General features: G+C 48.3%; 1 protein-coding gene across 2 annotated transcripts in view; it reads left to right on the top strand.

Annotated features, from left to right (window-relative positions):
- Positions 1 to 22,126, top strand: part of LOC144943613 (semaphorin-3C-like) — a 96,079-nt gene that overhangs the window by 60,965 nt on the left and 12,988 nt on the right. Inside the window, exons 5-8 of one of the 2 annotated variants that reach the window (XM_078871231.1) lie at positions 10,971 to 11,090; positions 13,248 to 13,341; positions 20,907 to 21,026; positions 21,541 to 21,680. In XM_078871231.1, coding sequence (XP_078727357.1) covers positions 10,971 to 11,090; positions 13,248 to 13,341; positions 20,907 to 21,026; positions 21,541 to 21,680 — 474 coding nt within the window. Of the gene's footprint in view, positions 1 to 10,970; positions 11,109 to 13,247; positions 13,342 to 20,906; positions 21,027 to 21,540; positions 21,681 to 22,126 lie in introns of both variants that reach the window. The other variant, XM_078871230.1, reaches the window with a different exon arrangement.

The following is a 22,126-nucleotide window of genomic DNA, read 5'->3' as shown; positions in this document are numbered from 1 at the left end:
CATTTAATATACCGCATAGAACTGCCTGAAGGGGTGAACAAATGGCGGTCCCATTTAATTACAAGACTGCAATATAATGACCATAATTTGTTTCGATAGCTTTCACTCGTGAAAAACAAACGCTTGAACTTGTCAATAAACTAAATGACTGCGAAATGAGCACATGTCACCAATTCGTCACGAGTAATACAACACAAGTTGACAACAGCATCGCCAATGCCAAAACATTGAGTGTGGGTCAAGGCAACGGCACCTACGCGCACTCCGGCATGCGAAGTGGCGCGCGAAAGTGTCGTGGGGAAAACCGAGCACATCCGAGCCGCTTGGCGAGCGGCCGTGGCTCTCAGGCGCACATCGGCTCAGCGCCACGGCCCCCCCCTTCGCCTCCTGACCCCCCACTCGCCCCCCCCCCCCCCCCCGAGCGAATGAAACCTGCGAACGTTGCCCGCGCTGGGAATTTCCATCATCTTGAAAATAACGGCGTTGCTCGCCAAATCAAGAGACAGAATAATCCCCGACGCTTCATGTGCTTGCTATGCTACACACGATTGATAATGCACAGCCGTTGTGTGAGGTAAGGCCAGGCGTTGTTGGTTCTTTGCCATTAATAAGACGAACGCAAATAATTAATCGCCTGCTCATGGAAAAAAAATGGGTCAATAAGAGAACATTGCAAAAAGTCAATCCCCTGGGCACACAAACAATACACCCAAACAATGAGAAAGGAAATAAACACTTCGTTACGTTTATTTTAATATAACCTCGCATTTGCGGCGATCTATAAATCAACCACAGATCTGGCATCAAAATGCGCGGGAACTTCTTTGTGCGGCGAGGTGCAGAAAAGTAAGGACAGCTGGATCATCATCCTGTTTCGGATGCAGACTCACAAGGGCCTACCTCTGACACTTGCACATCGTGCATGTGCTCTGTGAACAATGCGTTCTTTTTATATCATTCCACGGGAACACCGAAGTGGGAAGATGATTGAATTTCACTTCCTGCTCTCATAGATATACAATGGCTCGGTGCACACACATCCTGCGTATTTCTTGCATTTCTGGACGTTTGTCTGTGATCCTCTTATCAGAAAATCTAGGTTTCCACAAGGCTCATGATTATTCTTGTCAACCGTGCCCCGCCCCCTCCCTAAAGGGATCTGATGTAAGAAAGTTGAATTTTTAAAAATGTGATCAAAACCAAAGTTTTGCAGCTTGCGGTTTTAGTGTCTGGGATAAAGTTCAGGGTGGTCGTGCTGTGAGGTCCACTATGAACCCGGCGACATGGGTTCAACTCCCGCTCACGGCCAACACCAGTGACGATTATCTGAACCGGTCCTGGGCCTCCCCTAGGTCGACTCAGCCTCAAATGAGTACCTGGTGCGGTGTATAAACATCACCACTAGGGAGACAAAGGCGGTCGGGCGTGGTGCTGGCGACCCACCCCCTCGTGTACCTTTGCGGCCTTCATAGGTACTCGCTAACAGCACTTGCCTCTACAGTCTGTTAAGGCTATATGGGCGATCTTTGTTTTTGAGGTCGACAGTGCATCAAAAGCGACTGAGAATTGGGGGGGTGACCGAATGGGCGCTTTTCCCATGTTGCCCGGGCGTGCGTAGCTGTTCCCTGCTGCCGATTTCTCTTGGAGAGATGGGGCGACTGATAAAAAAAAACATTCTTTCCGAACGTCCACAATATTGTGTGGCCCACAGGGCCCTTTGGCACTCACTTGATCTCACCTGCAAAGATCAGCCGGTGAGATAAAGGGACTGAAGCTCCATATGCCTTAGACGACTTGACCCGAGCCACGGGTGAATTCACCCACTTCCCTTTTGCCAGTGATTGGCACTAGCGTGCGGTACTTGTATATTTTTTTTTCATAAAGTGGCGTTTTTTTCATTGAGTCAAGTTTTATCAACGATTCGGTTACGTTACAAGAGGAAGAAAGCAATAAAACTTTTACAAATTTCAGCTAAATATTCAGCTATGCCTCCCACAGGCTACTTGCATTCCATTTGATACACAGCATAAAACAAAACATGCCAACCATGATTATAAACAAGAGAATATCTTCCGTGAAATGTTTGGTCAAGTTGAGTCGTAAATTCAGATCTTCATTTAAATTATTTTTATAGCGTGATGTACATGAACACGATAGTCCAGTACGTATAAATGTAGTGCAACTCAGGGATTCCAGCGTTGATTTCATGTGATTAAGAGATCATGAGTGTGCCCTCCCCATTCTTACACAAAAATTGGCATTAAATACTTGGTGGGCGCGACAACCGTAAAATCGGCCTCCGCTCCGGAAAATTGGGCCCCTTGTTTTTCGCTCTGCGCAACTTTGCGAAAGTGACATCTGGTAAGCACACCACCACACCCGCACGGTCACGTGAATATGCCACGTGGAATAAGCATTTTATTTGAAAGCAGTTAATTTCAAACCTAGGGAAAGGATAACGTTAATGATTTTACAGCCCACTGGCCATCCAGTGATGAGTGAAGGCCTACTCGTGCGGTGTCGGCGGTGGTTTGTAATATCTGGTCGATGTGGTTCAGTGCGGGTCGGTGTGGGTTGATGAAATGAGGAAGGGGCCTCAGGACCAGGTCAGGTACCGCTTGCCACTGATGTCAGCCACGACTGAGAGTCGAACTCTCTGGTTGCTGGGTCCGTGGTTGTCACGTGCCAACCAACCCGTACCACTCCACGTCGGTGTGCGTGCATTTGAAATGGTTGTCAGCTGACTTCTCTTCATGGCACAATTGTTGTCTCTGAGCAAGCAATTGCAGGCCTGCACCTTTACCTTTTCCTTAACCAAGAAATACATTTGTTTTGGGCTTTGGCATAACAGAACGGTACAAGTGTCGGCAAGAGCGCCATCGTTTTGACATTTATCCCCTTCAGTTCCTGAGCGCCGCGTCCGTCCCACGCCCTCACGCGGAGTGAGAAGCCCCACACTGGGGGTGGGTGCACACCGATCCTGTGGGGCGGCAGCAGCGGCAGCGGCAGCAGCAGCAGCGGCAGCAGCAGCAGCGACAGCTGCAGCACAGCAGGGCTTCGTGTGCACGGCCGCAACAGCTTATCTGACCAGCGCAGGGAACTGCTCTCATCCAGGCCTTGTTGGCGATTGCAGTTTTAGTGAGATTTGAGAGTAACACACCAACCTGCTGATGGAATTGCTTGTACCTGTTGTACCGCTTGGGTGGATATAGACGGCCCGATTTGGAGACCACTGCCCTCCGATGGTTGGACTTTCCTTGAAGGGAGATGGAACCGGCGACTTTTAGATTGTATATCCAGCACCCCAACCATTACACCGTGACATCATTCAAAACGCGAGGATCTATATTAGTGTTGCCCAGGTTGTGCAAGATACTCTTAAAGGATTAGAATAGTTACCTATAATTCTGGTTAAAATTAGATCTTTCCTTTGCACACTGTTGCTACTTCGTCTGAAACAGAATGATACAATCTAGATTTGATACAAGATACTTTCACGCTCATGTGACAAGTGTTGTCGTTACAGAAGGGCTGAGGCAGTGGAGAATGGTAGAATATAACGTTAAAATATTCATTACCCACATTAATTCAATGCACATGTATTTATTGTCAGGTTTTTTTTCTTGCACACACAGTATTCGTGTTTTTCGCTCATTTGAAAATTCTTGTGAAAAAACGCAGTGCACTTAAACATTTCCACGAAATCGCAATCATATCCATAATCTTCTAATGCTGCAGAGCAGTATTAATTTAGTCGGCAATTTTTGGTCTCATCATAGTCTTTGTTCTAGTTGACAACCTGAGGAGCACAAGTCAAGGCTAGGCCTTCGGATTTAATGTAGTAATCCCCTTCGTCTTGTCGACCAGCAAATGTTTGCGAGGGGCATGCAATTTAGCACGCAGGCTTTCGCAACCAATATCATCCATAATACAGGGTTTGTTTTGTGTGTCAGAGCGTGTTAAACCCGCCACCACCCGTCGTACTCAGATTGTAAATGTCGTGGACTTTCTCTCCAACACACCGGTGCGCTGTACTGGTACCGAACTGACCACCTTCTGTTTACGTGACAAACCTTCACTAATTGGCTGTGTCGGGTGGTGATCTAACCAAAAAAACTGTATTATGGCATGTAATTTCACCCGCAGTGTTATTCAATCAACCAATCGGCGAACCCAGACATATATATATATATTAATTTTAGAACTTTCGTGACTGCAGGAATTATTATTTGGTTTCTTTTGGTTAAGTCACGTCTAAAGATAAAATAATAAATTAAATTAAATAATAGAATACGACGTTTCGATTGCAACACAAGCAATCATCATCAGGTATAATGAAATAGCGACATAAAATCTAACCAGAAAACTATAGACAGACATATTAGCAGACAGATATTACCAAGATACATAGCGAGAGCAACACAGGTAACAGAGAGGGGTGATCGTCTCTGTGTGGTGGCCTTAAATAGACAGAGGGGGGGGGCGGAGGCCCCCCCCCTCTGTCTATTTAAGGGGGGCCTCCGCTCCCCCCTCTGTCTATTTAAGGCCACCACACAGAGACGATCACCCCTCTCTGTTACCTGTGTTGCTCTCGCTATGTATCTTGGTAATATCTGTCTGCTAATATGTCTGCCTATAGTTTTCTGGTTAGATTTTATGTCGCTATTTCATTATACCTGATGATGATTGCTTGTGTTGCAATCGAAACGTCGTATTCTATTATTTAATTTAATTTATTATTTTATCTTTAGACGTGACTTAACCGAAAGAACCATATAATATATATATGTTTTATATGCATCTACAGCCTCGGTGCACTGCTAATCCCTAACAACTTTATGAAATTATCTCAGTCTGCATCTTCACTCGCACAGCTAATCTCGACTGCCAGTCTTCGGTCGCGCTCATCTCTGGTAGGTCATCGTCGTCGCCCCCGCGGCGCTCCACGATGTCTGTCCACTCGTCGCCGACTAAAACAAATGTCGCTTCGTGAGCGGATATTCTCTTCGGCCTGTTTCGTTTTGACAAATGTAACGCCGCTCTGGGCCTATGTCAGACGACGGTCCGTCGGGATGGCTCAGCGACGCCAGCATTCTACAAGGGGCTCTCCAGTTTCACCGTCAGAATGACGACCTGCGTGCGACGATGCATATAAAAACAAAAATTACCAGGTAAGGCCCACTGAGCTAACATAGCTCTTTTTCAGAAGCGACTTGGCTACGAAAGATAGCTCAACGAAGTGGCTTGTCATCATGTGGAAATGTATAGCAACAGCCAAATACTCTAAACACACGTTGATTCTAAATGCGGAGGGAAAACCGTAGGTCCCGAAGAATGTGTACTACCCAATGCGTTTGGGCTCCGCGGTGTGACCGACCGGCGTGGCGGGAGTTTGAGAAACTCGTCGGAGCTGCGACGGCGCTGCAGGATGCGCTAAAGTGCCGTCGCGCCTGCATGCGCGCGGGGCCGTGATGGTGGTGCGATGGTAGTGGCGATGGTGGTGGCGATGGTGGTGGCGAGGCGTGGGACGTGCAACGCGACCCTGGGGGCCGTGAGGCGCTGGAGCCCTCATGCTGGACGACGCGGCTCGAGGATGGATGGATGTTTTTGTAATCCTAGAAAATCCCGATGACCCCGAACGCCGTTCAATTCGTACCGATTCTGTTTGTTTAAGAACATGGATTTTTTTTTTTGCATGTTGTTGTTTTTTGCGAACCTGATATTTTTACCTCGTCCATCGAATATATTTTATTTCGATATATATATTCTACCTTCGTTGCTGCACTTATTGCATGTTATCCTTTAAAAAATCTGAAACACTTCAAAGGAATTCTAAACACATGCACGCATGCAGACTTCCTCCAGGGTTACATGAACTTGACGGGAGGGGGGGGGAGAAGGAAAAGATCCGGCGAGTATATTACTCGGCGAGTGTTGACCTAACAAGAAGATATTCACAAAGTCTGAACTTCCAACGAGACCTTTGCAACGCAACACAGGACATGTGAACCACGAGGACCCCCCCATCTAATAACCGGCGGCCCGATCCGAGCCCAGCGAGCGTGTGTGCCACTGTGCTTGCACGCTCAGCCGTGCCAGCCCCTCGATGAGAGTCGAAGAGGGACACACTGGAGACTCTGTGTTGTCCTCTGCTTGATTGGCAGTGGTGCGGGGGGGGGAGGGTTTGGCCGCCACTTTACAGAGAGTCCAGTGTTGCTTTTCGGTTAACTTTTATGGGCCATGTTCTTATTCCCTTACTGTAATCCCAAGCCGTGCAAACAATAAGCCCAAGGGTTTTTTTTGGGGGGCCAAATGAGCTTAATATGGTTGCTGACCACATGAAATGCAATGCCGTGCGTTTGTATTCCGGCGTGTCTTTCTTGCCGATGGGAACTTCTCCACATTTATGGTCTGGAGGATTTATTTTCTGCCGCTTCGCTTTCTCTTTTCAGTGCTCCTTTGCCCGGATCATTTCATTCTCAGCGATGAGCAAGAACAAGCGAGGCCTCCGCCAGAATAAAGAGGCTCTCTTTTTTTTTTAATGACCTGGTCTGGGGGGGGGGGCGGGGGGGGGCGCCTTGTCGGGCGAAACATTCAGAGTCGTTTTTTTGCGCCACGACCGATCAATGTGGGCATTGTCGCTGCACTCTCGCGGCAGATGCCAACCTGAATGCAAATCTCACACCATGGGAGATAGGGCGAGGATTCGTGGAGCCGTTCCGGGCCACGGGAAAACGGTGGAAGTGCTCTTAAAAGTGTCATCACACCCTCCTTGGGTCTCACCTTCACTTTGACTCTCACGTGCTTTGTGTAGAGCGGCAGGGCGCTGCCAATCCTGGTCGTACATCGGTGCAGTAATCTGCCGATGCTACATTCTTTCCTTTAATGACACGTTTACAAGCAAAAGGATTACGTCAGAAACAAATGAATGTAATCCTTGTGTTAATCAGTCGGCTTTCTTTGGAGGAAATTGAATGGCCAACGTGAGTGAATGGCTCCCAGATAATGTGTGTTTCCATGCATTGATCGTGTTTGCACTGTGGCCTGTAGATGAAAACTCAATGCCGCGTTCGCCTGTCGGTACCAACGAGCATTCGGGAGAAAAGTCTGATGGGTTCTTTTTAAGGGCCCTCTCCACTTAGACAGTTCACCGCGAATAGAGCGTGTCCGAAATTGCATAAGAGACTGCCATTGTCGGGGAGAAATATATCCGAGTAATTGGGCATATAAATGTTGATGGAGGGGGGGGATATTGAAATTTTAAAACTACATATCGTAAATAATTCCACTTCTGGATGAGGGCCTCCTCTTGCCTTTCGGTCACAGATGTTGTTTGACCGTCCTTCACCACGCTGATCAGTGACGGTTGGTGACTGACGTGGTGCCCAGGATTGGTTCGGATATCACTCACCACAGATGTTAGCCGTGGCTGGTCATGGAACCCAGGTGATTGAATTCATAGCAGTGTGCTAATGACTGCGACACCACTCCCCATAATAATATCATGCTTTTTTAACGTTTAGTTCTTTTTTTCCTTCATTTAATTTTAAATTTTCAGAAGCAATAGATTTTACAGGAAGAAGCGTCCACTAAATATGTGTGGTACCTTCAACTTATAAAAAAACTATTAAAATTTTTTATTTTACCAGTTAAGGCTATATACAGCTCTTTTTCACATGTCACTTTGATAAAATTATAGCTCAACGAAGTGGCTTATCATGTAGAAATTGACAGCAGCCAAATACTCTAAACGCAAGCTTCTAAATGTGGAGGGAAAACCCGCAGGATCCGGAGAAAAATCCACGCCACCACGAGGAGAGAGACACGCAAACTCCAAATATACAGCAGCAGGCGTCGGGGTTGCGATAAAACCCACGACCTCCTGCATACCAGGCGAGAGAGTTAATGTCTCGGCACTCCAATGGCAAAATAATGGCTAAATAGTTTATGGCAAAATAAAAATATAATACCGACCTGCCTGCGTGAGATGTTTTGACCGTTAATAGATTCCATGTAAACGTTTGCATTGCTCAAATAGTTGTGCAGAGGCCGTCTTACACTCCGGCTTTACGGTGACATCTCGCCACGCCATGGGCTACACCACACAAGTCTGCTGGTGCCTTCGCTGAAAGTTAAACTCCTTTTGATTCGCAGACATTGCCAGAAACCTGGTCTCCAAAGTTTCCACGAAAAACATTTTAAATCTTTATAATGTAAAAAAACAAAAATCTCCTCAAGTTTCTTTGGCCTCAATCATTTATCGTCATCTTTCCATGGATATCCGTCGAGCAGATTTCTCTACGTTGCATTTCCAGCAATGCAGCAAAAGAGGAAAGTGAGACCCAAAGAGTACGCTTCTACTACGATGGATTCTGGCAGAAGAGGCTAAGATGGATCAAATTTTGATGTCGCGACCGAGCATACCTATCAACATAAGTATCAACAGGCCTTACATGATGATCATATCAATATACGTATCAACATGCCTGACATGGAAGGAGATCATATGAGGCATGTGAATAGATCTATTTGAACATTCGTTGAATAAATATACGTTGCTCGTACATTTTCTTTCTTAACTTCACAATGTAAATGTCCGTATGAAACCTAATATTTACAAACATCTGCTGAGTGGGATGCACGGTGTGACCAAGATAGTCCAGTTAAGCACACTTGTGTATTGCTTTGATCTAGGGCTGTTGTTGCGCAACAACAACCGTACCGAGCGCAGAAAGAAACATAACCCCCCCCCCACCCCACATGTGCATTTGCCAAAAAATCGGCTGTTTCCAGTTCATTCAACGCGCGCAGGGATCGCCGCTCCTTGCCAGCGTGCGAGGCGCGGCGACAGACGTGGTATGTTGCGTGCAGCTCCGACGTGACGGCGCGGGCGAGCCGCGTGCGGCGGCGGCGGCACTGCCACGCTCGTTCACGGGTCTGACGATCACATCCAGGCGGCGCTGCGGCGGCGCTGGCCGCTTGCGCGCCGCGTGCAGCTCGCCGTCTCGTGGCACGAAGTTTTCTCCGCGGCGTTTAAATTGGACGCGGTTTTTTTTTTGTTTCAATTGTGATTCATTATTTCAACGCCGGCAGTTTCTTTTTTTTTAAAGCTCGCTGAAACGCGCGTCAAGCCGACGCGTCTGCGTCGAGCCCCGCTTGTTTTCAATTTGCAGCGTGTCAAACGAGAAGATAGTGTCATCTTAAATGGGGGGGTGGGGGGGGAGTAAGCCCTCATTCTGGAAGCTGTAGTCGGCACAGATATTTTCCCAGACGTATCAGTTGTGCTGTATCGAAACCAGCATATGATTCCGAAAGCATTGAGATGAATGAGGACATCGTTTGAAATTGTTATGGTTGGGAGATGTCCTGACTTTAAATAAAACAATGCGGCTAAGCTGGAGAGACCGCTGTAAGCTACTGATACATATATAGGCTTGTTAGAAATATACAGGCTTAGGAGGCCAGGTGGAAAAGTCGCCTCGCAACAGGAAGCGCCTGGGTTTGATCCAGTCGTGGGTGCCTTTCCGCGTGGATTTTGTATGCTCTCCCTCTGGGTTTCCTCCGGGTTCTCCGGTTTTATGCCACAGCGGACAAAATAAAACCCAACAAATGTCACTCGTATTGGCCAATCATCTCAATGCTGAAAAAAACTATCTGAAAATTACTCGATCGAGATCACACGCAGCAGCAGCAGCAGCATCGCTCCCTCCTGCGAACCCTTGGCAGGATCCTCCTGAAAACGGGTCTTGAGGCCCAGTGAGGCTTTCCTGGGTAAACGTACAATACTGATCATAAAATACTAGATGCCCTCTACAAATACAGTTCGGGTGTTTTTATCACCTTTGCAGCCTAGCATACACTCAACCGCATACCCACAAAAGTGTGCACGCCAGTGTATTCACAGGTATAAGATAGGCGGACTGAACGTACTCGCACGCACGGGTAGTGTGCCTCGCACATAACAGATACCATTACAAATACTTTGTTTTTAGAGAGCACATCGCTGCATCTCAGATGTCCAGTTGGTTCCCCACCTCTTACCCAGCGAGTCTGCTTGGTGTAACTATACTGCCCCCTATGGAAAGAGTGAGCGTAGAGGCCGAGATAGCAACTCAAAGCTCATCACGAATCCTCGGCGTCATCATCATCATCATCCACATTCTATCCGCCAGAGGTGTGGACTCGAGTCATGTGACTTGGACTCGAGTCAGACTCGAGTCATGAATTTGATGACTTGCGACTCGACTTGGACTTGCATAACAATGACTTTGTCCCACCTATGAGATGTGGACTCGAGTCATGTGACTTGGACTCGAGTCAGACTCGAGTCATGAATTTGATGACTTGCGACTCGACTTGAACTTGCATAACAATGACTTTGTCCCACCTCTGCTATCCGCTGCTGGATGATGGCCTCCGCACACGCTTGCCTAGTGAATCGCAGTGCGGACGAGACAGAAACATGTTACGGAGAGTACAAATGAGACGGTACAAATGAGAAAATAATCTATCTTTGAATCAAATCGTCAGCACCCACTGGAGGAGGTGAATCCTTGTAAATGCTCATTCGCCGTGACGTGATTAATTTCACCTGTGAAACGTTTTTATTCACATGAACAAACCGTTGTAAGTGAACCAGTGAAGTTGCTCAATACTTTCTGAATAGTGTCCCCCCACTTGATGGGCAACAAAAAGTTCCCATGGTGTTGTGTCTGGCATTCAAGCTCGCAGATCTTGTGTATGCCTGTGTTGCTCATCAGCCAAGCCCTCAGTCACGCCCGACGGTGTGTGACGCTCTCTGGCAAGTCGCCGTTAAATCCTCGGATTTAACCGCATCTAACCGACCCTCGGTGTAACTGAGCCGTTCTCCTGAGCAGGTGAAGACATGTGTGATTGCTCGTCTCCTTGGGCATTAACATCCGTGGGTATTGACGTGCGTGCGTACGTGCGTTCTGTGTCGTTTTGCGCAGGGCGAGTGCGGGAACTTTGTGCGCGTGATCCAGCCCTACAACCGCACGCATCTGTACGTGTGCGGCACCGGCGCCTACCACCCCATCTGCACCTACGCCAACGTCGGGCGCCGGGCAGAGGTATTGCTGCCACCTGGGGTAGGAACGCCCTTTGACCTTGTCCCACACCCGCAAGTCTCCTCCGCTGTCCGCTCTCCTGGGCCATGAAGCATGCTGGCTCAAGTAATTTCTTTCCAGTGGCGTATCCAAGGAGTGATGAGGTAGGAAGAAGAGATTGATGGCGGTGGTGGTGGCAGGAAGGAAATGGTAATTCACCAGCCTGAACCACCCCATTTGTTGTCATGGTGGAGTGGCCGCTTGATAAGATGGAGCCACCGGGGAGTTGGTGTTTTCTCGGCGATAGTTTCCCCTGCCACTAAAAGGAAGTTGTTGTTCTCGATAATCCGAGGATACGCCTCTCGCTCCGTCACATCACAGCCCTCCCAGCTCCACTAGGCGTCCGTTCATACGTTTGGACAATCTAATCGGAAAGCACGATACGTGCATTGTTTCACAGTGCTTCTTCCAAAAAGAGCAGATGAAATTGGATCAAGCAAGTTAAATGTGGAGGGCTTGAGCATTTCACACAATTAACAATGACTGACTAATATAATGCACACTGCAATTACTGGATGGATGGGATGCATAATGGTTTGTTCAGTCATGTTTATACAACTGGAATGTTTTTACACGTGCTTGTTGATCTCTGCATTTGTAGCCATCGCAGTGAAATGGCTAATAACACAAATCAATGTTAATTATAAAATAAGCCAATTAATATACATTGCATGAACGTAATTCAGCCACGGTAAATGCATGCATGACACTTTCATGGTCACCCAGGTTTCCATAAAAAACATAACTTTTATTGTGATTTTTGTGAATGCTTTTGGATCTATTCGGTAGAGAAAGCCAAATTCAATCCTGTACGAATGACCAAAAAAAAACTGAGTAAAACACGATACTACTTTCAGACCAATGCGATGTTTTCTACAGACCTTTCTTTCGCCACCGTGGGATGAGTGAAAAGGGCTGCTGAAAATCCGTGCGAGTTGATCTGCTGTTGACATTAAAGTTCCTTTGTGGTCATTCAGCCACTAATGAGTGGGAGGGGGGGAGGGCATTGGAGGCCGTCATTTTCAGTTTCGAATGAAAATAAAAAAAAATTGGGGGGTGTCCAAATTATAAGCTCCGATTTGTATTTTTTGCGGTAGTGTGTGTTTTTATGGAAACCTGGCTCACCTGCCATCGTCTTTTCTCCATCTCACTTTGTGAGCAAACGTTTGATGTGTTTTGTGATAACATTACAACAAAAACCACACGCGCACACACACACACCTACATGAAATGTAATGCACAGTGGAAAGTATTTAGATTTTAAGAAGGATCGTGGGTTTTTTGGTTTTGGCTTCGATTCCCCGTCTGAGAGGGCACGCACGAAAGTAGCACGCTCTGCTAAATGTGTAGCTGCTGATTGGTCGATGGTGAATTCTTATTAATCGTAAGAAAGGAAATAAAATTTGATACATTTAAAAAATAATTGGTTTAAGGGGTGCACCGACAACAGGTACACACACATATGTCTGTGGTCGCCATAGTTACAAAGGAACGGTTATTAAAAAGTAAGAACAGTTGGAATGCAAAAGTGTCACATTACAAGAGACATTGAATCTCAGTGAGCTTTTGCATGGTTACATAAAATGTTCAACGTGAATTGAAAAGCCTTTGCATGCAATTGAAATCTCGATGCTAATGGTAGTGGTGGGCAGAGCTTGTCCCGAATTGGAAGTTTTAAACCAGTGGTTTAAATTCCACATTCCTCTGGTAGGGGCCCAGTTTATCCATAGGAAAATCCACTGTTGCTTTTCAAAAAGACTTCGCCCAAAATGTACTCCGTCATGAAATTACATTTACAGCAGGATTTTTATTTTCTTGATTGTTTTTTAAATCAAGGCAGTTGTCAGCCATTTGTTTTATAGTTTTAGCCATGGCCAATATTGCTATTTATGGAAATACTACATGGATAAATATGTATTTTTACAAACACATACTTGATGCACTAAACATAGGTAATGTAAAACATGTCTCTTGTTGTTTACGACGTGTCTATGGATAGTGAGAAGCTCCCTGATTGTGTAAATGTTGAATGTTTGCCACCTGCTGTGGCGCAGTGTGAACATTGCTGCTGTGCAGTGTGGACATTGCTGGTGTGTTCTGACTGGATGTCACCATTGACAGGACCGCACGCTGCTGCTGAGCCACGGGAAGCCAGAGTCGGGCAAGGGCAAGTGCTCCTATAGCCCCAAACTGGAGAGCGTCTCACTCATGATCAGTACGTAGAGCTTTCTTACATTCACACACACGCACAGCAACCGCCATTAGCCACGGCGCTTGTGCCAGGCTATGTGCACGTTAAGGCCACGTGAAGTGTCGAACGCCCACTGGCAGGAGGTCACGGGACAGACCCAGGTGCCATGGGTTGACTGAGATGACTGGCCGATGCACCACCTGTGCCCCCTACTGTGCCAACTTTGCTCTTTTAGCCACCCGGTGCTCACTCGTTGTTGTGAACATCGCTTCTTTGCCCTCCGTTGTTGCTGGAGGGCGACTGCCTCCAGCTTTCCAGTAGCGTCCTTCACAAGCCTCGTCCAAAGAGGCTGATCTTGACACCATTGGTACCAGTCATTGGCAAGTCCACTCAGCTCCACATCCTCTTGTACCAAATCATTCCTTTTCTTCTCTGCTCTAGCCCATGCCGCACCCGTTTAGCCCCCTCTATCCGGCCCAACAAAAGCTCTTTGGGCATGAGGGCAACATGATCCAGCCAACACAGCCTTGCCTGCCGGAGGAACTCACCGATGGGACTTTGCCCAAGATCTTTTTAATTTGTTCAACTCAGGATGGGTCGTAGGCAGGCCAGCCTGAATATTTCTACCCAGTTCCATTATGGGGGATCCACGCTTCGCAAGCATAGAGAAGGGAGGGCATGACCATGGCCGAGAAGACCCAAAGCTTCGTGTGGAGCGACAGATCAGGTAGTTTCCACACAAACCGGAGCCAGTCATGAGCACACTGCACAGGTAAGGAAAACTCTCCACTCTCTCCACAATTGCCCCATCACCAATTTGGAGTTGTGGGGGTGGAGTGTTTGGCACAAAATACCCAGGCAGGTGCTTAGTTTTAGTGGAGCTGATGGTAAGGCCCCACCTCTTGGTGGCACGCTCCAGATGGAGCAGCAGCGCCTCAAACTTCTCCTCTGAATGAGCAACAATCACCAGAACATCAGCATACATAACATGGTTGACCCATAATGAAGCCATCCCTTGACCGCACCCAGGTATCAATCAGCCTTCCATTGTATCTGTTCCAGATGGAAATTCCTCCAGTACAGCCATCTAAGGCTTCACGAACTACATGGTCGAAATAGATGGTCAATATTGTGGGAGCCAGAGGACACATAGTTTTACCCGGGCCTGCCCACTATCATGAAGGTCCTTAATGATTGTGAGCAGAGAGTAAGGGACTCTGAAAGCATAAAGAACAACATAACTGCCCTAGAACACAAACGTGCTTCGAATGTTACATTTTTTTTGCAGTGTGTGATTTCAATGGGCTGCTTTAAATATTTAGGCATCATTGTCCCGACTCTAAATAATCAGTCTGTGACTTAAATGTAAACACCCGACAAGCATATAGAACATGGATAATTGTACCTTGACATTACACATATGCCTGTAAGGAAGCTTCAGGGGTCTTATAAAATAATATCCTGAAAAAACAAATAGGGACCAACATCTGGCATTGAGAACGCAATACCTAACAATAATTGTCTATAATAAGTGGCAGCAGTCTAATCTAGAATTGTAAGAATGTGATGATGAACGTATTGACTAAGAGTTACTCATTTATTTCACGATTCACTCCTTTTTAACGTTTTACAGTGCTCCTACTTAATAGGCGTGATTAGACGATGCAATTAGGTCTCATTACTCTCTCGTCACTCAAATATCTCTCATTCGTCCAAGAGTTGATCAGTGTGTAGTTTCTGGTATCATGTGTCCTTTCCTTCCTGTACCCACATCTCTCTGAGCAGATTTTCTTGTTAACATGCGGCATTCTATTCGATGCTCCGTATTTATTCATCGAGGCTCGAACAGCGGCAACAGTTCGGCGGGAGATTTAAAGCGGCACACACCGCCCCAGCCATTGTGCGTCATTGCACTGGGCATTTCACGTCATGCGTGTCGTGTGTGTGTGCGTTTTCGGTGAACATACAAAAGTACACACGTGCAGAGGAACACGCATGCAACGTGTGGAGTCGCGCACTGTCAACAACAAAAATGAACGCTCATATTTGACACGTACCCTTGTCCTTGCCAAGTAGATCATTTTCAAGAGGAAATAAAACTCAAACTTTTCTCCACTCGTGGAAAAGATAATTGTGGTGCTGCAGCTGTGTGCATACCCGCGCACATGGCTGTGGCTCACGAGTCCCAGCATGGCTTATTATGGCCCAGTGGCACAGCGCTATGCTGATGTGTCTGCATAGGGTCAGTGCATGCACACATGCAAAACAAAGATCCCCCGTGTAGCCTGTGACAGACTGTTGGGGCAAGTGTTGTTAGCGAGCACCTATGAAGGCCGGCACGGCACACGAGGGGGTGGGTGGCCAGCACCACGCCCGGCCGCCTTTGTCTCCCTCGTGGCGATGTTTGCACATGGCACCAGGTACTCATTTGAGGCTGAGTCAACCTATGGGAGGCCCAGGACCGGTTCAGATAATCTACAGGGGTGTTGGCCGTGAACGGGAATCGAACCCACGTCACGGCACACAAGCTGGCAAGATTATTTTATTATGTTTAATTTTATTATTTTATTATTTCCATTCTACGTGACTTTACCGAAAAAACCAAGAAGAAGAAGCTGGCAAAAGTTGTTAATTTATCTCGCACATGTTGCTGGAGCAATGCTGCTCACGATCATTTCGTAAGAACAACAAACAGGTTTCATCACAACACTCGGAGGCACTATTTCTCTTCCCGGTGTTTGCGTCAGTGCACACTGCACGATTAATCAATCCGCACGCGGGTGACCTAGGAAAGGGTCGCTAGGAATCAAATACAAATTGCCGTACGAATACCAACACACCCGCCATTCGCCACTAAGTGACGGCACCGTCACCACAGCGCCTGTGCCAGGCCAGGTGCACTTTGAGGCCACGTGAAGTGTCGAAGGCTCGCTGACGGGAGGTCACGGGACAGACCCAGTAGGTGCCATGGGTCGGCTGACTGAGATGACCGGTAGATGCACCACCAGCTGTACCCCCCTACTGTGCCAAGCTAGGTGCAGGAGGTATCAGGACAGACCCAGTAGATGCCATGGGTTGGCTGACTGAGATGACCAGTAGATGCACCACCAGCTGTACCCCCCTACTGTGCCAGGCTAGGTGCAGGAGATCTCGGGACAGACCCAGTAGGTGCCATGGGTTGGCTGACTGAGATGACCGGTAGATGCACCACCAGCTGTACCCCCCTATTGTGCCAGGCTAGGTGCAGGAGATCTCTGGACAGACCCAGTAGATGCCATGGGTTGGCTGACTGAGATGACCGGTAGATGCACCACCAGCTGTACCCCCCTACTGTGCCAGACTATGTGCAGGAGATCTCGGGACAGACCCAGTAGGTGCCATGGGTTGGCTGACTGAGATGACCGGTAGATGCACCACCAGCTGTACCCCCCTACTGTGCCAGGCTAGGTGCAGGAGATCTCGGGACAGACCCAGTAGGTGCCATGGGTTGGCTGACTGAGATGACCGGTAGATGCACCACCAGCTGTACCCCCCTATTGTGCCAGGCTAGGTGCAGGAGATCTCTGGACAGACCCAGTAGATGCCATGGGTTGGCTGACTGAGATGACCGGTAGATGCACCACCAGCTGTATCCCCCTACTGTGCCAGGCTAGGTGCAGGAGATCTCTGGACAGACCCAGTAGGTGCCATGGGTTGGCTGACTGAGATGACCGGTAGATGCACCACCAGCTGTACCCCCCTACTGTGCCAGACTAGGTGCAGGAGATCTCGGGACAGACCCAGTAGGTGCCATGGGTTGGCTGACTGAGATGACCGGTAGATGCACCACCAGCTGTACCCCCCTACTGTGCCAGGCTAGGTGCAGGAGATCTCGGGACAGACCGAGTAGGTGCCATGGGTTGGCTGACTGAGATGACCGGTAGATGCACCACCAGCTGTACCCCCCTATTGTGCCAGGCTAGGTGCAGGAGATCTCTGGACAGACCCAGTAGATGCCATGGGTTGGCTGACTGAGATGACCGGTAGATGCACCACCAGCTGTATCCCCCTACTGTGCCAGGCTAGGTGCAGGAGATCTCGGGACAGACCCAGTAGGTGCCATGGGTTGGCTGACTGAGAAGACCGGTAGATGCACCACCAGCTGTACCCCCCTACTGTGCCAGGCTAGGTGCAGGAGATCTCTGGACAGACCCAGTAGATGCCATGGGTTGGCTGACTGAGATGACCGGTAGATGCACCACCAGCTGTATCCCCCTACTGTGCCAGGCTAGGTGCAGGAGATCTCGGGACAGACCCAGTAGATGCCATGGGTTGGCTGACTGAGATGACCGGTAGATGCACCACCAGCTGTACCCCCCTACTGTGCCAACTCGCACCATTTTATCCACCCGGCGCTCCGCTCGTTTGCGTGATTTGCCGTACCACACTCACACACAGGCAAACCACAAACTTAATGACCACGTGACCTGAATTGTTGCGTGTAAATTAAAACTTTGATGCAAGACCTCCAAGCGAACATTTCTGAATCGTCTCACGCATCGTGTTGGGTCTGGAGCCAATTCCTACGTCGAGGAGAACTGTCAAACAGGTCTCGAGTTTTAACTTTTTAAAATCGCCAACTCGTATAAATCCACGGCGGCCTAACAAAACACAATGTTGGCATCGACGCTAGAATATTTCAAACCCAGAGAGGATCGCTTTGAAAAAAAAATGTGAACGTAACAGCTCTATGATGGTGCAAATATGCGTGCAAAAAACTGTTTCGCGTCGTCGCTGGATGCGGTCTATTTACCGGGGTCGTAATTTCCACGGTGTTTGTAGAGCACGGGCGGTTGCAGTTGCCACGTGTGTGTAGATCAGCAGCAGGCGTGTGTGTGTGTAGATCAGCGTGTGTGTGTGTAGATCAACACGTGTGTGTGTGTAGATCAGCGTGTGTGTGTGTAGATCAACACGTGTGTGTGTGTAGATCAGCACGTGTGTGTGTAGATCAACACGTGTGTGTGTGTAGATCAGCACGTGTGTGTGTAGATCAACACGTGTGGGTGTGTAGATCAACACGTGTGTGTGTGTGTAGATCAGCATGTGTGTGTGTAGATCAGCATGTGTGTGTGTGTAGATCAGCACGTGTGTGTGTGTAGATCAGCGTGTGTGTGTGTAGATCAACACGTGTGTGTGTGTAGATCAGCACGTGTGTGTGTAGATCAACACGTGTGGGTGTGTAGATCAACACGTGTGTGTGTGTGTGTGTAGATCAGCATGTGTGTGTGTGTGTAGATCAACACGTGTGTGTGTGTGTAGATCAACACGTGTGTGTGTGTGTAGATCAACACGTGTGTGTGTGTGTGTGTAGATCAGCAGCACGCGTGTGTGTGTGTAGATCAACACGTGTGTGTGTGTGTGTGTAGATCAGCGTGTGTGTGTGTGTAGATCAGCAGCAGGCGTGTGTGTGTGTAGATCAGCGTGTGTGTGTGTAGATCAACACGTGTGTGTGTGTGTGTAGATCAGCGTGTGTGTGTGTAGATCAACACGTGTGTGTGTGTAGATCAGCACGTGTGTGTGTAGATCAACACGTGTGGGTGTGTAGATCAACACGTGTGTGTGTGTGTAGATCAGCATGTGTGTGTGTAGATCAGCATGTGTGTGTGTGTGTAGATCAACACGTGTGTGTGTGTGTAGATCAACACGTGTGTGTGTGTGTGTGTAGATCAACACGCGTGTGTGTGTGTAGATCAGCATGCGTGTGTGTGTGTGTAGATCAGCATGTGTGTGTGTGTAGATCAACACGTGTGTGTGTGTAGATCAACACGTGTGTGTGTAGATCAGCACGTGTGTGTGTGTAGATCAGCACATGTGTGTGTGTGTGTGTAGATCAGCATGTGTGTGTGTGTGTGTAGATCAGCATGTGTGTGTGTGTGTGTAGATCAGCACGTGTGTGTGTGTAGATCAGCACGTGTGTGTGTGTAGATCAGCATGTGTGTGTGTGTAGATCAGCATGTGTGTGTGTAGATCAGCATGCGTGTGTGTGTGTGTAGATCAACACGCGTGTGTGTGTGTAGATCAGCATGCGTGTGTGTGTGTAGATCAGCACGTGTGTGTGTGTGTGTAGATCAGCACGTGTGTGTGTGTGTAGATCAGCATGTGTGTGTGTAGATCAGCATGTGTGTGTGTAGATCAGCATGTGTGTGTGTGTGTGTAGATCAGCACGTGTGTGTGTGTAGATCAGCACGTGTGTGTGTGTAGATCAGCACGTGTGTGTGTAGATCAGCATGTGTGTGTGTGTGTAGATCAGCATGCGTGTGTGTGTGCGCGCGCGCGCTCACCCACAGTCAACATCCCGCACAGCGGTCGTTTGGTAATGCTCGGCCTTGCAAGGATTATGCTTTATCCATCTGGATAAGTAACATCTGCAGCTCTATCCTTTCAATTTTCTCAACCCATTCGTTACCCTCCGAGGGCAGTAACTCACTAATCCACAGCTCCACTGCCGTGCGTTGTCTCTTGAGCAGCTGTTGGCTCGATCCCGTGATTGACGTATGCTGTAAAATGTTAAGGATTGCCATTAGAAGGTAAGGGCACACAGATTGTGACATTATGAAAGCAAATTAATGTAATCTGTGACTTGTTTTTTATGAATTTTATCTTAAGTGTAAATGTAGAGTATGATCACACAGCATGTAAATGTAGAGTATGATCCCACAGCATGGAGTGTATCATTGCATTACATGTCATGGAATGCTCTGCATCAGTGTGTGGGCTAATGGCTGGAAGTTGCTTTTGGGAATTCTGTTGAAAATTTCAAACCACCTTTGTCGTGATGACATGAAAATAGATTTCCTCAGTGAATGTTCACGTTTTTTTTTTACCCCGTTATGAATAGGATGGATAGGAAATTGCAAAAGCGATTTATATTCTGCTCTGTCATTTACATATGGATATACAGTATCAACGTGGCCTGTTTTTGTTGAAGAATTGGTTCAATGTAATTTCTGCTCCTTTGCTGCGTAGAATTGTCAGCAGTGTAAGCCCTCATTGGAGCTTGACAAATTATTGGTTCTGCGTCCCCAGGCGGATCGACCACTTGTGGTGCGATCGAAACGTCGTGATATATTATTTTTTGTTTTATTTCATTTTTCTACCTACGTGACTTTACCGAAAGAACCAAAGAGTATGGATTCTTGTAGTCACGAAAGCTTCAAATCAAGATTGATTCTAAATGTGGAGGGAAAAACCAGAGGACCCGGATAAAAATCCACACGACCGCGGGGAGAGAAAACATGCAAACTCCAAATATACAGCAGGCGTCAGGGTCAGGATGACCTCCTGCGTACCAGGTGAGGGAGGTAACATCACGCCACTTGTGTGCTACGAAGAAGAAGGGACATTACCCGAGTGCCACCATGGAATGAACCGCGTCCAGGAAGATGTCCACTGAGGTGTTGGAGCAATGAGATTGGCTCGCGTGCAGCAGATGCCGCAGTGTTTGTTCATCACAGGATCGCGAGAGGTGGTGGCGGCGGCGGTGGCGGTTTGCGGAGACCTTCATCAAGCAGTGAATTGATCATGGCTGACGTTCGATGTGCCCTGTACAGATGAGGAGCTCTGCTCAGGGGTGTACCTGGACTTCATGGGGACGGACGCCACGCTGTTCCGTACGCTCGGCAAGCCGCACTCCCTGCGCACCGATCAGTACAACTCGCGCTGGCTCAACGGTACGTCCGCGTCGGGGCCGGGGTTCCGCGCATAGCTCTCCTCGTGGTCAACGCCGAAATAATCTCCGTGCCACACCGTGCAGTAGATGATGCCCCGGGAGTGGGGGCGGGGGGATGGAGAACGTGCTGGTCGGCAGTAATCCGTGAGTCCGTGCATAGCAGTTGAGTGTCCAGTACGTCGCGTGCGTGCGTTAGCGGACCGCACTGCGAACCCGGCGAGCCCGAGTTTGTTACCCACCACGGCTAACATCAGTGGTGATTATCTGAACTGGACGACTCGGCCTTCAATCAGTGACTGTGATACGGTGTGCGAACATCAGCACTGTGGGGAGACAAATGTGGTCGGGTGGGGTGCCGGCCACACTGGGCCTCCGTGCCAGCCCCTGCATCGGTGCACGAGCCCAGCACTTGCCCCAACAGCAGCCTGCGTAGTCTACGTGGGGACTTCGTGTGAATGCGAGGAAAGTTGACGGGGTGGTGATCGCGCGGCGCGGTGGCGGATTCTGTCGTGCAGAGCCCGTCTTCCTGGACATGCACATGATCCCGGACAGCGGCGACCGCAACGACGACAAGCTCTACTTCTTCTTCCGAGAGAAGGCCACGGAATCTGGCAACCAGAAGTCTGTCTACGCGCGCATCGGCCGCGTCTGCATTGTGCGTACAGCCCAAAGGATGTTTTTACTCGAATGCTGATTTTGCGCGTTACATGTATTGTTGTCTCGTTATTTATTATGATTTACTTACGCATGCGTACGCAGGAGAGCCTCATCGAGTCTCATGATTCTTTTTTTTTAGGAGGGTCCTTTCAGATTTTTACTGTCGGGGGGTGATGCCAATGTTATAATTTTGGGTGAGGCGACTGAACGATCAGGCCAAATTTGTGTCGTAAGACCCTCCACCACCTGACCGACCATAGCCAAACAAATTCAATTATCGCGCGATGTACAGACGCTTAACATCCTCTCCCCCCCCCCCCCTTCACTAAGCTGCACTGACCACCATGGTGAAGTATGGTTAAACAACCCCCACAACCAGCTTTGCATGGGGAGGAATTCAATCGGCAGTGCACTCACAAGGGGCAGTAACTTATTATCTCCATG

Source organism: Lampetra fluviatilis, chromosome 32 (assembly GCF_964198595.1).
Source record: "Lampetra fluviatilis chromosome 32, kcLamFluv1.1, whole genome shotgun sequence".
NCBI lineage: Eukaryota > Metazoa > Chordata > Hyperoartia > Petromyzontiformes > Petromyzontidae > Lampetra > Lampetra fluviatilis.
The sequence above is the reverse complement of the archived record's forward strand: the minus strand, read 5'-3'. Positions and strand labels throughout refer to the sequence as shown.